General features: G+C 49.5%; 1 protein-coding gene and 2 non-coding genes across 3 annotated transcripts; all 3 read left to right on the forward strand.

Annotated features, from left to right (window-relative positions):
• The first annotated feature begins 5,499 nt into the window (after positions 1-5,499).
• Positions 5,500-18,499, forward strand: RPL3 (ribosomal protein L3). The gene is made up of 10 exons (XM_024199632.2): positions 5,500-5,582; positions 7,372-7,564; positions 8,276-8,444; positions 9,453-9,588; positions 11,105-11,291; positions 11,817-11,977; positions 15,103-15,204; positions 16,543-16,638; positions 17,299-17,418; positions 18,387-18,499. The coding sequence occupies exons 1-10, from the start codon at positions 5,580-5,582 to the stop codon at positions 18,429-18,431; spliced, it is 1,212 nt and encodes a 403-aa protein (XP_024055400.1). The 5' UTR covers positions 5,500-5,579; the 3' UTR covers positions 18,432-18,499.
• LOC112106421 lies at positions 11,453-11,545 on the forward strand. Its single transcript, XR_002908102.1, has one exon. It is a non-coding gene; the product is annotated as a small nucleolar RNA U83B (small nucleolar RNA).
• On the forward strand, positions 17,746-17,838 carry LOC112106420. Its single transcript, XR_002908101.1, has one exon. It is a non-coding gene; the product is annotated as a small nucleolar RNA U83B (small nucleolar RNA).
• Positions 18,500-18,746: the final 247 nt, after the last annotated feature.

An 18,746-nucleotide genomic window follows, 5' to 3' on the forward strand; every position in this document is an offset into this window, starting at 1 on the left:
GGAAAATGTATCTAGTAGTGTCCCACAAGGGTCAGTCCTGGATCTGGTACTAGTCAATATTTTCATTAATGACTTGAATAATGGAGTGAAGAGTGTGCTTATAAAATCTGCAGATGACCCCAAGCTGGAAAGGGTTGCAAGCACTGTGGAGGACAGGATTAGAATTCAAAAGGACCTTGACAAATTGGAGAATTGCTCTGAATTCAACAAGATGAAAGTCAGTAAAGATAAGTGCAAAAGGAAAAATCAAATGCACTACTACAAAATGGGAAATAACTGGCCAGGTGGTAGTATTGCTGAAGGATCTGGGGATTATATTGGATCACAAACTGAATATGAATCAACAGTGTGATGCAGCTATGAAAAAGGCTAATATCATCCTGGATTGTATTAACAGAAGTATTGTATGTAAGACACAGGAAGTAATTGTCTCACTCTACTCAATTCTGGGCACCACACTTTAGAAAAGTTGTGGATAAAGTGGAGAGAGTCCAGAGGAGAGCAACAAAAATGATAAAAGGTTTAGAAAAATGTGACCTTTGAGGAAAGATTTTAAAAAACTGGGTATGTTTAGGCTTGAGAAAAGAAGACTGAGGGGGTCTGGTAAGAAGGGCCCTACCAAATGCATGGCCCGTTTTGGTAAATTTCACAGTCATAGGATTTAAAAAATCTTAAATGTTATGGTTTCAGATATTTAAATCTGAAATTTCACTGTGTTGTAACAGTGGGGGTCCTGACCCATAAGGGGGTTGTGCAGGCCCTGGTGCCCACCTGTAAAGCCAGCCCTTCCCCTCCTCCCCCATAAATGACAACTACCCCCCCTACCATGCCACCCTCTCTTCAGCGCTGCTGCCGGCAACAGTGCTGCCTTCAGAGCCAGCCACCCAGTTCTGAAGGCAGTGCAGAAGTAAAGGTGGCAACACCACGACCTCTCCTACAATAGCCAAATTTCACAGAGGAGACCAGATTTCACAGTCCGTGACACATTCATATGAATTTGGTAGGGCCCTACTGATAAGTCTTCAAATATGTTAAGGGCTGTTGTAAAGAGGACTGTTATCAGTTGTTCTCCATGTCAGCTGAAGGTAGGAGAAGCAGTCATGGGCCGAATCAGCTTCAAGGGAGATTTAGGTTAGCTGTTAGGAAAAACTTTCTAACTATAAGGGTAGGTAAACTCTGGAACAGGCTTCCAAGAGAGATTGGGGAATCCCCATCTTTGGAGGTTTTTAAAAACATGTTGGACAAACATCTTGCAGGGATGGTCTAGGTTTACTGGGTCCTGCTGCAGTACAGAGGGCTGGACCTGATGACTTCTCGAGGTCCAGCCATACATTTCTATTATTCTATTGTCAAAGCTTACAAAGAGTATTGGAAGGGATATAAATCCTCATGCTTCAAAATTTAAATCAATCTCTAACTAGTAGAGATTAGGATTAGACCTTAATGGGGGCAAATTACCCTACATCTGCCTACTGTGAGGTCTCTAACACTTTCCTCTCCACCATCTGATCATGGCCCCTCTTGGACACAGGGTACTAGACTAGATGGATCACAAGTTTAACTCAGTGCTGCAATTCCATCCTGTAGTATCTTGGGTAGTTTAAGATCCTCATTTTAGGAAGTGTGTCACGTGGCACAAAATAACTTTTGCCACCACACAATGCTGTCCGGGCACTGTGCTCTCCTTTCCTAGTTCAACATCCTCCACGCCATGACCCAGTGTCTGCCAACCTCCCAAGTCCTCCTTCAGCTCCCTGTCATGACTGAACATCCTCTTGTCACTGTCTCTGTGTTTCTTAAGGGCTGCTCACAGGGTATCGATGCTGCGCGTGGGGACTACAGCGTGCTGGGAGCGCCTGCTTTCTGTCCTGCTCTGGTGTAACAGGGTCCCTCTTTTCAGGGTAATAAAAGCTCTCTGCCCTGCTGTAGGTCTGATCTCGGGCTTCTGTGCCCAACTTTCTAATAACTGGACCACCCCTGCCCCACATATTCCCCCCAGAGTACCTGCCCTGACTCTTCACCCAAGGCCCGGCCCCGGCCCCGGCCCCTGCCCCTGCTCTGCTTCTTCCCCCCAGGCCCCACCCAGCCCCAACTCTTCCCTCGAGGCCCTGACCCCCACTCGCTCCTCTCCCTTCCCCCACCCTCGCTCCTCTCCCCCCTCAACTCCAGCATGAGCAGCCTCAAGGGACTTTCAAACCCCAGCTCCAGCAGGCCACCTGGGAGTGCAGGTCAGAAGAGCCCTGTGGCTGCACGGGAGCAGCAAGGCAGCTTTGCTGGTGAACTAGGACGCAGCCCTCCAGCACGGCAGCCAGGGCCGGATTAAGGTTGTGAAGGGCCTAAGTATGAATTACATATTGCAAAAAAATTATGAAGTCATCAAACTTTTATCTACATATGTATTTACATATTATTTATTTATGTAAAATTAAAAAGTTTATTCTACTCTCACTATACTCAATTCTTCACACAATTTCCCCACCCCTAGCTTTAGCTGTGGCAAAGTCATGAATGATGTAATTGTAATTCAAAGACCTGATGATTTCATTCTCAATGATCAAGAGGGACAAAGCACTGAGATGCTCTTCAGTCATGGTGGATCGGAGGACATTTTTGACCCTAGTTAGAAGAGAGAAGGAACGTTCTCCACTACCGTTAGTGATCATTAGTGACAAATTCAGCCGTAATGCAGTTTCAACATTTGGGAAACATTCTATCACAGAGGTGGGCAAACTACGGTCCGCGGGACCCTCCTGCTCGTCCCCTGAGCTCCAGCCCCGGGAGGCTCGCCCCTGGCCCTTCCCCTGCTGTTCCCCCTCCCCCGCAGCCTCAGCTCGCCCTGCTGCTGGCACAATGCTCTGGGCGGCAGGGTTGCAAGCTCCTGGGGCAGCGCAGCTGCAGATCCCGGCCTGACCCGGTGCTCTGTGCTACACGGTGGCATGGATGGCTCCAGCCGGGCGCCTGTCCTGGTGCTCTGAGTGGCACGGCTCTAGCGCCGCCAGCCATCGGTGCTCCAGGCAGTCCAGTAAGGGGGCAGGGGAGGTGGATAGAGGGCAGGGGAGTTCGGGGTGGTGGTCAGGGGGCGGGGGTGTGGATAGGGGTCGGGGCGGTCAGAGGGCAGGGAACGGGGGGGATGAATGGGGGCAGTGAGGAAGGAGAGGGGGGTTGGATGGGGGGGGCGGGGGGCTGTTAGGGGCAGGGGTTCCAGGGACGGTCAGGGGACAGGGAGAAGGGGTGATTGGATGGGGCAGGGGTCTGGGGGGGCAGTCAGGAATGAGAGGAGGGGTTGGATGGGGTGATGGGGGGCAGTCAGGGGCGGGGATCCAAGGGGGGGGCAGGGGGCAGGGAGAAGGGTGGTGGTGGATGGGGCAGGGGTCCTGGGGGGGCTGTCAGAGAACAGGGAGGTTGGATGGGGCAGGAGTCCCGGGGGGGCATCAGGGGGCGAGAAGCAGGGGGGGATAGGGGGTGGAGGCTGGGCCACGCCTGGCTGATTGGGGAGGCACAGCCTCCCCTAATCGGCCCTCCATACAATTTCTGAAACCCGATGCGGCCCTCAGGCCAAAAAGTTTGCCCACCCCTGTTCTATCACATTGCATTCAGTGATAACTTAATACATCCAAATAGATTTGCTTTTGTCATCTTTTTCTCTATATATCTGAGAGTGATGTGAATTCAACAAATAGAAGAAATTCTTTAGTAAAATCTACTGGGAGATCATCTGGGTACTTCTGACACAGACGTTTGATACCTTCACTGACTTTGGAACTTGAAATGTTAGGCGAAAAATCTGTCAGTACACTAAAGGTTTTGTCAATATTTTTGTGAGCCTCGATCCAATGTTCTAATGAACTCTTCAGTTTGTCGATGATTGTGATGAAGGTATTAACTCTGAAGGCCTCCTTGTCACTGAATGAGTGGGCAGTTGCATTGTCGCATGTCTTCTGTCTTTTGTGGTGTTTGGCTGACTTATACTCATGGTTAGCAGTCCTTGCAGCCCCCTGAATTTCACACTCATCAAAACTATCCCGCATTTGTGGAAGAACAGTTCCAAGACTCCTCATTAGATTTACAGCAGTGGAAAGGTCAATTTGAGCACTTTGAAAGCTTAGACTGCACCTGCTGAATGGCTGAAGTATATCATTGCAGACCACACACAAAATAACAGTTTCCAAAGTGCACATTGCATCACTCAGGATCTTTGCATCTTTTTTTGTTGCTGAATTTTGAGATTCATCATCCTTGATGCTCTCTAGCGCTTCAAGGATGGTGGGGTACACCAGAACAACTGCATTCACAGCTTCAGCGTTGGCACTCCACCGTGTCCCTGAGAGTGATTTGGGCACTGGGCATCCCTTTGGTAGTGAATCTCTAAGAATCATCCAATGACTGGTTGATGCAGAGAAAAAATTGTAAAATTCTTGGACAAATCCAAAAAAAGAAACTGCTTCAACACAACAATCCATGGCAGACTGGCCAACGAGGTTGAGTGAGCGTGCAGCACATGGTATGTAACCAACCAAAGCATTGCGCTCTTTTATCTTTGCCTGCATCCCTGAATATTTACCACTCATATTGCTTGCATTGTCATAGCTTTGGCCACAACAAAGGCTAATGTCAATCCCATTTTCAGTGAGGAAATCGAGTAGGTACTAGGCAAGTTTCTCCCCGTGTGGCTGGTGATGTTTATGAAGGTCATGAAATGCTCAACTGGTACTCTGGGTAGCACATAACGCAAGATGACAGTCAGCTGATCTACATGTGACATATCCGGTGTTGAGTTGACGAACACTGAAAAAAAATCCTACATCTTTGATCTCATCTACAATGGCCGATAGCGTCTTCTTTGCCAGCAGTGCAATGAATTTATCACAAATAGTCTTTGATAGATATAATGTATGGCCTTTTCCACGATTTGCATGTTCATTGATGTGCTGAGCTAAGAAAGGGTCGAACCTAGCGATTAGCTGCTGGGAGTCCCCCATCCCCCGCCCGCAGTAACCGGACTTTTAGTATCCGCTCAGTACATCTCACACCGAAATCGACCCCGGGCAACCCTATGTCCTGAGCCAGCCTGGCCTAGAGCTGCCTCAGCCAGGAGCACCATCCTCCCAGCCCAACTCAGCAGCCTCCTGTCGCCCAGCCCCACCTGCCATGGAGACCTGAGGGCAGCTGGGAGGGGGGGGGGAGGCGGCTCTGATCCCCTCAGGGGAGTTCAGTCAGGGCTGGTGAGCAGCCTCCACCCCCTCACAGGAGCTGCTGTGACTTTAAGAGGTTCCCTCACACCCTGAGTTTGGCTCCCGTTACTGCCCAGGTGCCCCCCCCCCCGAGTGAGTTTCAGTGATATTCACAGGCCTATTGGCATTAGGATTTCGCATTCTCAAGAAGTGTGGCCCTAACCACGAGCCATAGCTCCTCGCGCACCGCAGTTCTACTGTGGGGTGGGAGGGAGGGAATGACGTGTGAACGCGCATGCGCAACGGTGATCGTACGCCCTTACGTACGGCAACGTGGAAGTGGCTATAAATTGCGCGTGCGCGGCCTAGCCCCCCCTTTCTACTAAGTCGGCGCGGGTGCCCGCCGGGATGGTAAGTGGCTTTGGAGCGGGTGTTGGGCCGCGTCTCGCCATCCCCGGGCATCGCCGCCATCCCGGCCCCGGCCGCCTCCGCACCTGCCCCCGATGCCAAGGGGGCCCTGCCGGAGGCAGCGCGGGGCCCATTTCTTGGGTTCGCGAGGCGGGGAAGGGGAGACGGGGCTGGAGAGCGGGCCCGGCCCGGGCGGGAGGGACGCTCGCTGCCTGGGCTTGGGGAGCGGTGGGGGGGGGGGGGGGGCCAATGACGGGCCGGGGGGGGGGGGGGGGCACGGCAGAGCCCCCGGGTTAGAATCGTTTGTAGGCTGCTCTCACACGTGTTCGCTGCTGAGTGGGGGAATGACTCGGGGAGAGCCCGCCTGGCGCCATGCCACCGACACCGGGCTCTACAGAGCAGTCCCATGGAGTTCTCCTGTCCTCGCTTTACTTCCTGGGGCCTGCTCTAGCGTCTTGCTCCTCTTCAGGAGATCGGGGGGTACAAATGGGCTGCAGCACAAAGCTTATTGATGGAGGCTTCAGCTGTAGTTGATTCACTCCCCTCACTCTTAAGTGAGGTTTTGCTCTGAAAAGGGACAGGCAGTGGCAGATCTGCCCCCTGTATACGTCAAGGTCCGTGATGCTGACTTGAATTTTGCTATCCTGGAAAGGCAGGGCAGTTGAGTGTAAGGTGAAGTCTCCTCTAGCTTGTGTGTCACTAGTAATTCTAATGGAATTCCAGTTGCAGGGCCAGATTTTCTTAGTGTAATAATGCCTAAAGCTGTTTTGATGGGGGGGGAGTTTGCACAGGTGGAAAGGACAGCATTTGGTCTTGCAGAGCCTGTTATTGCTGGTGCTAACAGGCAATTTGCAAGAAACTGGGGACAGCTTAATGAACTTTAAAAGGAACACACTCAAAACTGTTAAAAATACGTTCTGCCCAATGTGACTGCTATAGCAGCTGCCACAAGACGAAGCTATAAGTTTATTAGAATTCAAGGGGTTTTGACTTCTGGAAAATGGAGGGCACAGTAGTTAAATGACAGAGAAAAATTTAGCCCAGAATTGTCCATTATAGAGGTTCTTTCACCTTCCTTAAGCATGTAGTATTTGACACCGTTCCAGTATGGATACCAGATTGGATGGACCATTAGCCTGAGTTGGTCTGACAATTCTTAGGATCTTATGTAACCCATCTTGGGATGAGTGTGCAGAGCTGGCAGTTGAGAAAACCTTGTTTTTTGTAAGCTAATCACATTTCATCTAAAATAAGTGATCCCAACAAAGTTGGACTCCACGGAGCAGATTTTATGTCACTTTTCAGAGTAGAATCACATTTTGCTATTAATTTCTGTAATTTGTAAGGACTCCCGTGTGTGTCCATTCACATGCACATGGTGGGGGTGGGGGAGAAAGGTTTTTTTGTGGAGAGCTGCCCTGACAAAACATTTGTGGCATTTTTGCTTTCCTCTTAGTAGACATTTAACTAGAAAGGCACTTTGGGGGTTCAGAACCTCATCCTCCAAAAAGCCTTTGTATTGTGTCTTTAAATTTTCCTCACTCATGTGAACAAATCTGATTGACACCTGTAAGGCCCTGATGTATTCACCATTCTAAAATGGTAACACACTTAAACTCCAAACAGGAGAGCTGGTGGAGAGAGGAACTTCTAGAAAGCAGGACATACTGGTATGCCTGTGTAATGGCCCTCTCTCTCAAAGGGAGCAAGAGAGACCACAACTAGTATGCCATTAAGGGCAAATTAATCACTCAGGCAACATGAGTGTTAAAAGTATGTTTCTTTTTTGTAGTCACACCGTAAGTTCTCAGCTCCCAGACATGGATCCCTTGGCTTTCTGCCCCGCAAACGCAGCCGTCGACATCGGGGCAAAGTGAAGAGTTTTCCCAAGGATGACCCCAGCAAACCTATCCACCTTACTGCCTTTCTTGGGTACAAGTCTGGCATGACCCACATTGTCCGGGAAGTGGACAGGCCTGGATCTAGTATGTATTTCTCTGCTGCTCTTGTTATAGGAGGTCACTGTACAGCTTTTTTTTCCACACTGAGGCAGTGGGAGGAGACTGTCAGGTTCACATGGGTCCCTAGGTTTGATTCCCAGTCTGATTTCTGCCATGTCCTTGATGTTCTTTACAATGGCTCCTCGGCTGTTGTTTCCAGTTGCTAGTTATAAAAGCAAGATCCCAATGGCTAATGGATATGGCCTCTTCACCAGTTCCAGACTTTGTGCCTAGCTGGTGGTTGATGTCTTACTTTACTGTAACTGCTGTTCTTGGGGTGTGTGGGTGACTTGCCAAGGAGCTTGCTGGGCTGGTAGAACTGTGTTGTAGCAGACTACTTATGATGATCTTTTCTCGACGGGCGGACATAAGGAAATCGCCTCTGGCGCTTTTTGCTGACTGTCGAGTCCTGAATGTAGTTCTGTTACCAGCCACCACCCAGCTCAGTTAGAATGGCTTCTCCATTTTACACCACAGGGCCAACCTTGGGTTTTAGTATAGCATCTAGTCACCATTATACCCTTAAGGTGCCTCATAGCTCAAGTGGCTAATCAGGGTCCCCTGGTCCGTGAAGCCCACTGACTCCAGCTGTGTGAAGACCTTTAGGGGTCACTGGACCCTCCTGATACTTTGGGGGGATGGGGTGTTTCATCTGCTGTGGTGCTAACTGGCACAATGTGTTTTTGTCCTTCACAGAGGTGAACAAGAAGGAAGTGGTAGAGGCAGTCACTGTGGTAGAGACTCCTCCCATGGTCATTGTGGGCATCGTGGGCTACGTGCAGACTCCCCGTGGCCTCCGCACCTTCAAGACCATCTTTGCTGAGCACATCAGTGATGAGTGCAAGAGACGCTTCTACAAGAACTGGTAAAAAACATGGAGCGAGGGACCTCATTTAATCTAGCCTCGAGAGCCTGTTTCTTGCATTGCTGGCTTTGTTGAATGAGCGTAGTGGTATTGTAGTTTAGTCTGAACTGTTCACTTCAGGGCTCCCACATCACAGCCAATGATTGGCCCTTGGGGATCTAGGTGCTAGGTTGAAGTTTGTCTCATCACATAATAGTATAAAACAGCAACTGGCTGGAATGGGGATTGCTTAATGCTTGTCAGGTGCTGTTTATAGTGGGGCTTGGGGATCAAGTTAACTGTCTGATGTCTGCATGAACACACTACGCATGTTTTTTCCATGAATGGACATAAGGAAATTGCTTCTGGTGTTTGTTGCTGATTGTTGAGTCTTGAGCATAGTCCTTTTTTCTCAGGGAAGGGGTGAAGATTTTTTTCTTATCACTCTTCCATGCATTGCTGTCATGCTTTCACATAAGGTCAGTCTGACAATAGGGCTCCAGTGGGGTTGTCAGGTTCTCCTTTGCCTATGGGATTAAGAAGGATTTCTCCTAGATGCTCTTCTTGAAGTTCCCACACTGCCAGGATAAAGAGGTCCCCAAATGAACGCATGAATGGTGTTTTGGGTATTGCATTGGTGTCCTCTTACATCAACCGTAAGTCAGGGTTGAAAGATGTAGGACTTTGTACACTTGGAAGCAAGGCAAGAGTATTTACAGCAGTATTTTAAGGCAACAGGTAATCAACTGATAGGCACTGTATTGTTGCAGAGCACTGCTCTGATATTTTGTGAATGTTTTATACTGTTTGTTAATATGCTTTGGATGAATTCATGGCAGCTCCGCTCAGCTCTGGCAACCCAGCCTCTGTCTGATGAGCTCCAGGCTCCGCTTGCTGGTGGAAAAGATTCCTTAGAAGCTGGCAATGAGCCGAAACCAACTCGGGTGGCAGCTCCTTCCGCTCACCCCCCTTTCCTTGGGGGACTGATGAAGGGCTAAGCCATACCCTCTCTGTACTCTGCTCCTGAAGGCACAAGTCCAAGAAGAAGGCCTTCACCAAGTATTGCAAGAAGTGGCAGGATGAGGAGGGCAAAAAGCAGCTAGAGAAAGATTTCAATAGCATGAAGAAGTACTGCCAGGTTATCCGGGTCATAGCTCACACTCAGGTGAGTGTTCTGTCTCCTTCATAAAGAGGGCTCAGACTTGGGGGTACAGAATCCACAAGGACTAGGGGTGACCTGCCATTGTCCACAGAAACTCACTCCACTGCTGCTCTCAGATTCCTTGTCCCCCCATATCTGGTGCTCAGTGTTAATACCTAATATTTATAGAGGTAGTAGGGTCTACTGGATAGCTCACTGGACTGGGACTCCAAAGACCTGGGTTCTATTCCCAGCTCAGCTACTGGACTGCTGAGTGAACTTGGGCAAGTCACTTCCCCTCTTGTGCCTCGGTTTCACATCTGTACATGGGGCTAATGGTACTAAGTTCCATTGTAAAGCACTTTGTTTTTTACTGATTAAAAGCACGGTATAAAAGCTGGGTATGGTATTATGCTTGACTGCAAAGTCTTATGCAAACAACTAACAAATCCTTGCTGTACCCCTCAGAGGTAAGGCGCCCCATCCCCATTTTACAGGTGTGAAAACTGAGTTTGGATTGTCTACAGCACCCTGGTGCCTGCGCATGTGTATATTGTGTGTGTGTCAGAGCTGGCATTGGAACTTGAGTTCTTGGGCTCCATCCTGTGCTCAGACAACTAGACCACCTCCTCTCTTTCCGATTATAGTTACAGCTAGAAATAGGATTGAATGTTTTAGCCTCCTGTCCTAGGATACTCTGGCCCCCATGGAAATCTCCTTTACTTCACTTGGTTTTAAAAAATGGATGGCTACTATAGTTTCAGACCAAGGATATGTGGGCAGTGCTCTCCTGTGGAGACCATCACTGGCTTTTATTAATCATCCAGATTAATCAGGTCATTGCTAAGCAGAGTGAAGCTCTTATTCTCCTCCCCCCCCCCCCCCATCTCACCCCTGCATGAGTGCCAAATACTTCCAGACTGAGGAATGTAACAGGATCTCCTGTGTGGCAATAAGTGGAGTAAGCTGTCTGGTCACAAGACTTTAATATATTAGAGATGGCCTCTTGTGGCAAGCAGCAAAGAGGGAGGTGCAGCTGCTGTCAGCATTTTAATGTCAGTCCCCCTTTTCCCAAATATAGTATAGAACACTGGGTGTGTTATGTGACCTTACTTAAGCCTCTGGGACTGGGTAACAGCCTTATCTTCAGTCCTTTTTTAAGATCCTCAGCCTGGCGACCAGCTGTAAGGGCGGTGTGAGGCATGTATTGTAAGCTCAAAAGCTTCTGTCTCACCAACAGAAATTGGTTCAATAAAAGATATTCCCTAACCCACCTTGTCTCTCTGCTGCTTTTCTTCTCATTCCCTTTGGTGATCTGGCTGCTAGAAACTTAGGCCTGTCTGTGCCATTGTACAGCCTTGATAACTCTTGCCCTTAACCCCAGAGCTTCAGTGTTCCAAGAATTGTGTATATTGTGACTGGGATACAGCAGAGGTGGAAAAATCCATCAGACCCAGGATGTGAATCTCAGACAGAGATTGCACTAGAGATCTCAGCGCTTTGTCTGGGTTATAGAGCTAATTTTAGGTCTGTCTTCCAGATGCGTTTGCTTCCGCTGCGGCAGAAGAAGTCTCACCTGATGGAGATCCAAGTGAATGGTGGCACCATCGCTGAGAAAGTGGACTGGGCCCGGGAGAAGCTGGAACAGCAGGTGCCTGTGTCAACTGTCTTTGGCCAAGATGAGATGATAGACGTCATTGGAGTCACCAAGGGCAAGGGATACAAAGGTAGATGTCATGGCTGCCTCCCTCTTGTTTCTCCAAGGCTTCAGTCTGACCAGAACCCAGAGTTTAGTGAAGAGTTGTGTAATCCCCCCACACTCTTGCCCTGGTACATAGGGCATGGGTCAGATGGGGTATCTTCAGTTTTGCTCTCACATCAGAAGTGGACTGTTCAATGATGAGGCCATGGAATACGTGCTGGACACAGCATCCGACATCCATGAGGAATCATTCCATGCTGCCTTCCTTCTGAGAACAGCACCCAGGGAATAGTTTGGGAAAACATGGGCAGCTGTGGGTGGGTCTTCCACAGAGTCTTGTAATTCACAACACCCGTACTTAATCGTTACACTGATCCAAATTTCTGTTGGTGTTGCACTGGATACACATTCTCCTTACGCAACAGCCACAAACAGTGTGCATAGTGTTGTCCCAGGTTAATTATAAACACCTCTGTAATGAAGGCATATGCCACAGCTGAGCAGTTATGACAGTCCTACAATGCTGTAATGTTTTGTTTTGCTGTTTCAGGGGTCACCAGCCGCTGGCATACCAAAAAGCTGCCTCGCAAGACCCACAGGGGTCTGCGGAAAGTAGCCTGCATTGGCGCTTGGCATCCTGCTCGCGTGGCTTTCTCTGTAGCCCGAGCTGGTCAGAAGGGATACCACCATCGCACAGAAATTAATAAGAAGGTAAGAGTCTGAGATGTGTATTGAAGTGTCTGGACAAACTAGAGTCCTGGTGGATAGTCAAGGTCACTGCAGAATCACCAAGCAGGCGGAAGGTTTCAGACCACAGTTCAGGGTTTAGTTGTTTGACTAGAGTTGGCGGCCAGCAACCCTGCAAAGTAATTCAGCTTCCCCAGCTTACTATTACTTGCCAGTACTGCAACTTGTTAGCATGAATAGGTACTTAATGGAAATGGCAAGATCTGCCCTCCGCCCCCCCCCCCCCCCCCCCCCCCCCCCCCCCAACCGGTTGGGCAGGACACAAGGGCAGAAAGGGCCAGACTTACTCATATTGGTTAAAGATGAGGGTTCTCTATAGACTCCTGTAATCGGCCTGAAAGCTGAATGTACAGTGGTCTACAGTGAGCTCAGGCTGTGCCTAGGACCAGCACTTAAGCTGCTTAGTTGTATTTTATATTTAGGGCCCTACCAAATTCGTGGCTGTGAAAAACGTGTCTCAGACAGTGAAATCTGGTCTCCCCAATGAAATCTTGCTATTGTAGGGGGGTCTTGGTATTGCCATCCTTATTTCTGCACTGCCTTCAGAGCTTGGTGGCCAGAGAGCAGTGGTGCTCCCAGCCATCCAGCTCTGAAGGCAGCGTTGCCAACAGTGGCAACACAGAAGTAAGGGTGGCATCATTGCGGGGAGATGATCACATTTTTGCAGGGGAGCAGGGATGGCCTTATGAGTGGGTGACTGCCCAGGGCACAGTGGTCTGGGGGGGGGGGGGGGACACTGTGGTCACACACCCCCCCCCCTCCATACACACACAGGCAGCCCAAGGTCCCTTTAACTGCTGAGTGCTGCGGAGGGGTAGGGTTGGGGGCACACCAACTGGGGGGCTCCTACTGTGTGCCAGACTCCAGCTGCTAGTCCCGACCACGCTGCGGAGGGATGGGACTTCCTCTTCTCCTGCATGGGCTGCTCCCGGGGCCAGGTCAGACCCACCTCCACTGCCAGCACAGAAGTGAGTGTGGCACTATCATACCATGCCATCCTCACTTCTGCACTGCTGCTGGCTGTGGCGCTGCCTTCAGAGCTGGGTTCCCATCCAGCATCCGCCACTCTCCAGCTGCCCAGCTCTGAAGGCTGCACCGCCACCAGCATCAGCGCAGAAGTAAGGGTGGCAGTGCCGTGACACCCCTCCACCCCCCTTTTTTTGGACAGGACTGCCATGGTACAACACTGAAATTTCACATTTAAATATCTGAATTGGTGAAATTTAAGATTTTTTAAAATCTGATGACCATGAAATTTACCAAAATGGACCGTGAATTTAGTAGGGCCCTATTTATATTCAAACAAATATCACAGCAAACCAGTTGGAGTAGGAGAGGCTGATGAATAGTCACACCAAAAAGGAAGGCAGAGTTGTCCAGTGTGTAGGACACTTGGGTTCTGTTCTCTGCTCTGCCACTGCATGGCTGATTTTGGGCAAGTCACTGAGGGTATGTCTACACAGCAAAGAAAAACCCGCGTCTGGCCCCGTGGCAGCTCAAACGGGCTTGCGGGACTTGGGCCCTAGGGCTGTTTCATTGCTGTGTAGACTTCCGGGCTTGGGCTGGAGCCCAGGCTCTGGGACCCTCCCACCTCACAGGGTCCTAAAGCCTGGGCTCCAGCTCAAGCCCAGAAGTCTACACCAGTGGTTTTCAAACTGTGGGTCATGACCCAGTACTGGGTCGCAGAATGTCAGGCACTGGATCGCAGCAGCTCTGGTCAGCGCTGCTGACTGGGCTGTTAAAAGTCCCGTCGGCAGTGCTGCCCGGCTAAGGCAGGTTAGTTCCTACCTGTTCGGACACCGCGCTGCACTCTGGAAGTGGCCAGCAGAAGGTCTGGCTCCTAGGCAGGGGCCCGTGTGCTGCCTGAGCACCGGCTCCACGCTCCCATTGGCCGGACAGCAGCCAATGGGAGCTGGGAGGGAGACGGTGGTCGGTGCCTGTCAGCAAGAGCCACGCAGAGCTGCTTGCGCGCCTCCCCCTAGGAGCCGGACCTGCTGCTGGCCGCTTCCGGGGCGCAGCGCGGTCCATGGTGCCAGGTCGGGCAGGAAGCCTGCCTTAGTACTCTTGCTGCGCTGCTGACTGGGAGCTGCCTGAGGTAAGCCCGCACCCCAATACCCTGCCCCAACCCTGAGTCCCCCCAAACCCTCTCCTGTACCCCAACCCCTTCATACCTGGCCCCACCTCAGAGCCTGCACCCTCAGCCCAGAGCCCTGACCCCCTCCTGCACCCCAGCCCAGAGCCACCCAAAACCCCTCATCCCCGGCCCCACCCCAGAGCCTGCACCCCAACCCGAGCCCTAACCCCCCCTCCTGCACCCCATGCCCCAGCCCAGAGCCCCCTTCCACACCCTGAACCACTCATTCCTGGCCCCACCTCGCAACCCTCACCCCCACACCACAACCCTCTACGCAGGCTGAGCCCCTCCCATTTGCAGATGGAGAAATGTCGCGGGCATTAAAACTTTTCTTCAACTGGGTCACCAGAAAAAAAAATTGAAAACCACCGGTCTACACAGCATTGAAACCGCCCCGCAGCCTGAGTCCACATTGGTTGGCACAGGCCAGGTTTGGGTTTTCTTTCTTGTGTAGACATACCCTTAAACTTTATTTTTTTCCCCATCCATAAAAATGGGGACGAAGCTACTTTAACCCACTCACATAAAACACACTGTGGTACTGTCAAAACAGTAGGTATTGTTTCAGTTAGTAATGAAAAGTTGAACTCAGGAAATTCAGCATAATTGAAATTAAGACTTTTTTTTTTAATGTAACGGGTAAGTGGCCAAGAACATCTGTACACACGAGTTTTCAGGAAGTTAAAATACTTCTGATTTGTTTCTGTTAATAGGATACCCTGGTGACAAGTTAAAATGCAGTGACTGAGGCATTGGTTTCATGGTAGAGACAATATTTGAGGCTCTTAATTACTGCACCTGAACACTAGCCACATTTGTTTTCTACATTTCTCTGGGCTCAGCAAACTTCATATGGGTTTGAACTACTGTTTCTGGATTAGGTTTTTCGCTGCTGTCAAACCATTTCTTCCAGCACATGCGAAATAGCGTTGTTAGTTTTTTTTTGTCATCGTAGGTCTACAAGATTGGCCAAGGTTACCAAGTCAAGGATGGAAAGCTGATCAAAAACAATGCATCAACTGACTACGATCTGTCGGACAAGAGCATTAACCCTCTGGTGAGTGGCTTTCCGGCTGTTAAGGGTTTGGTGTGTGGGAAGGGTATGGGAATTCAGTCTTGGACTGTGATCTCATAAACCACACAGCTTATTCTAGTGTAGTCAATAAGGAAAAGCTAAGGTACTGCAAGGAATGATATTGATTCCTTAGGTTGCATTCTTCTCTATCCATATTGAACAAGTGTAGCAGTGTAGTACTGTGGATTGCTGAGCTGTGTTGGTTGCAACTTAAGAGAATGCTGTCAACTTTAAAAATTACACTTCTGTGTCTGAGGTTTTTTACCTGCGATTGTTACAAGTAACACCTGTTGTAAAACCCACAAGGGTTGGAGGGAGAACTCAAGCAGGTGTAGGACCAGAAACAACTAGTTCATTCAAATTGTCTAGATTTCAAGTTTGTCCCTTTACCATGGTCCTGATCACTCTTGGGCATTAGAATCCCCAGGCAACTTTTTGCAAAAATTGGGCTCCTGTGTTTTCAACTTGGATAATTCTATCAACCTAAAATTCGCTGCTGTTTTCAGCTGGAGAAGCTTTCAATTTCATTTCCATGACAGTGTGCTCTTGCTGTGGATCATTAAATGGTTGCTTTTCAGTAGTGTGTAACTAGAAGGTCCTCACAGAGGCTTCGAACACTGAATTTTTAGCCAAAAAAATTGAAAGAAATGTTAGCCTCTTTAGGCCTGAATTTTTTTTTTTAGTTCTCGGCTGAAGAGAGAATCAGTGGTAGCTGGGGGATTTCATTTAGGGCAAAGTGGCTAGCCAGGTTGTAGCTCTGGAAAGTCTTAAACAGGAAGCTGAGTGGTGAAGCATTTATAAGTCATGCTGTCTGCCTTCAGGGATGAGCCACTGTAATGTGCCAGCTCTGCGCAGTGGAAGAGCAATATGCAGCCAGGCAGGACAAGTGGAGAGGTGGGGGCAGGAAGAGCTAACTGAAAAGTAGCTTGTGGCTTGGTGGGAAAGCATAATCCCTGTGTTAGAGCCTAGCAGGGGGAAAGGACTAAAAGCTCCTGAGGCTGCTCTAGTATATGTTGTGCTGCCACAGCTCCCTGTGGAGCCATCCAGCAGCACAAAATAGCTGCAGCTCTGGCCACACCACCTCCGGTCTGCCCTTCATGTCAGGCTGCACAGGGCTGTTGTACCTATGCTTCCAGGGACTCTCCCTTCCCCTGGGGGTTTCCCTGGTCAGGAGGTCTGCTGACCGTGACCTCTTTACAGCCAGCACATGTGCTGCGCAGGAACCCCAGCACCGGCAAAATCAGAGGCACTGTTCAGTGTAGGCCAGAACTTGCTCGTTCTGCATGGTACAGTGTGCTTAACCATCCTCTCTCCACTCAGGGCGGTTTTGTCCACTATGGTGAAGTGACCAATGACTTTATCATGTTGAAAGGCTGTGTGGTTGGGACCAAGAAGAGAGTCCTAACTCTGCGCAAGGTGAGCAGTGCAAGAATATTGGTTCTGCCAATCTGTGGGAGGGAGCCAGGATTCTGTTCTGCCTTGCCTCATGCTTCAAATTAGAGTCCCTTTACCCCCAGAACATTGTCTTTTGATAATTGGGGGTTTTCCATAGCAAGCTAGAGGAGAAGACGACTTGGGAAGAGAAAGTGCTGCCCTAACACAGGAGCGCACGCTGCCTAATGCTAGTGAAATGCTCTTCTGAAACATTTAACGGTGCTGGGACACTGGACTAGCTGGGCTATTGGTCTCTTCAGAACGCTACGTCCTGTTTGGTTGTTAATGAAGGACCCCATTGGGTTTGAGAACTCTTGTGGCTCATGAAGCTTCTCTTGTACAATAGCTTAGCTTTTCCTTCTGCCTGTTAATGCTAACCTGTGGTGACCACTCCATCCCCCTGTGCTCCCGCCTTGGTTAGTGTGATAACTGAGTGACTTGCTGACACTGCTGTTAGAGCAGCTGGTGTGTTACCAGGCTCTTCAGCTCCCTGCTATCATGGTGGTTTGGAATCGTGTATGTTGCCCATAGAAATTTCATTTGAAAATATCCAATTATGGCAAATTCTAGCAGGGAATGCAGATCCTGTGCTTAAAATTGGTGACTGGGCTGCTACATTCTAACATGTCTCTTCCCCCACAGTCCCTGCTTGTGCAGACAAAGCGTCGGGCCCTGGAGAAGATTGACTTGAAGTTTATTGACACAACTTCCAAATTTGGTCATGGCCGCTTCCAGACCGTGGAGGAGAAGAAGGCTTTCATGGTAAGGACATTGATATCCTGGAGCTCAGCTTTGTATTGCATACCTTTGTATTGTCTGGCTGCACAAGCGTGGGTCGATGCCAATGCAGTGTGTTTCCACAGTGAGAACTGCGGTTAATAACTCCGCCATTGGGTCACTGGCACATGTGTACTCATGAAGCACAGCACAGGGGTTTGTTCCAAGGCTGTGTAACTGTCCAGATGAAGTTGGAATCCTGTGGGAGGTTCATTTTTTCAAGACTCGTGATTGTGAACTCATTTCATCTACGTAGCCTTTGTTACATGGGGCTGGGTGCGGCTTGGATGCTGCCCCCACCCCAGTATATGGGCTGTTCAGTGATGAGGCCATGGAACTAGCACTGTACACAGTGTCCGACAGGCATGAGGAGACATTCCATGCTGCCTTCCTTCTGAGAACAGCTCTGGGGAACAGTGCTGAGGTTGCTGCAGGCAGCAGCGCAGGCTGTCCCTGCCCATGGCACATTGAGTATCTGATCTGTCCTTGGTGAGAAGCAGCAAATCTCTGGTCCCTTCTTGAACCTTGAAAGTTTTTAATGTGGCAAAAAATGGTTTTGCCTAAGATTTCCTCCACCATTTCACACTGCATGCTTTCAAGAGGTGGAGCTCTTTATAAGCTGTTTAGTGCTTTCTCAGAAAGAGGAGGCAGTGATGATGGCTCTAAAGTTAGCTTTGCCACTAGGTGGTGCCAGATTTTATATTTAAATTGTTAATTTGAGATGGTGCATAGCAGTGTAGCTTCACCAGCCTCCATTTCTGCTGCTTGCTTCAAGTTCAGCCACACACTTAAGCTAAGATCTGCACCACAAGTAGGCCTTTGATCGTTGTCTTCATTGGTGGTTCAAAGCAAAAGTAACCTTCCACAATGAGGTATTGAGGACGGTGGGGTCTCCAACATTGGGGAGATGGTCAGTTCTGCTAGGTAACTGCTTGTTTGGTGTTTTTTTGCAGGGACCACTCAAGAAAGATCGTATCGCTAAAGAGGAGACTGCTTAACATCTGGAACAGTCTCTGCAGCTCTGGTCTGTCTCAGACAAATAAAACTACAGATATTTTCAAAAATACCAGCCGTCTTGCCTCTTGCTTTATGAATGTCTGGGTAAAATCTGAGATCGCTTTTGCTGTGGGTCTTATTCATATTTAGCTTTAGTTGGGTCACCATGGTAACTTGGGGCTGCATGTCCTGCTTTCCACAGCATACTTTCTCTGCAAGAGGGCTTCTGCAGCACAATGAAAATTCCCTCGCCACAATGACCTTCTCTCCTCCGCAAATCCCTTTTTGAGGGTGTGAACAGGGAGCGGAGATACCAA

The sequence above is a fragment of the Terrapene carolina genome, unplaced genomic scaffold, assembly GCF_002925995.2.
Source record: "Terrapene carolina triunguis isolate 2854851 unplaced genomic scaffold, T_m_triunguis-2.0 Scaffold247, whole genome shotgun sequence".
Taxonomy (NCBI): Eukaryota; Metazoa; Chordata; order Testudines; family Emydidae; genus Terrapene; species Terrapene triunguis.

What these genes read in the sequence shown, in the direction of transcription:
- RPL3 (XM_024199632.2), top strand. An exon ending in GCACAGAAATTAATAAGAAG is followed by an intron (nt 11,978 to 15,102) that starts GTAAGAGTCTGA and finishes TTGTCATCGTAG; the next exon opens with GTCTACAAGATTGGCCAAGG. An exon ending in GAGTCCTAACTCTGCGCAAG is followed by an intron (nt 16,639 to 17,298) that starts GTGAGCAGTGCA and finishes CTTCCCCCACAG; the next exon opens with TCCCTGCTTGTGCAGACAAA.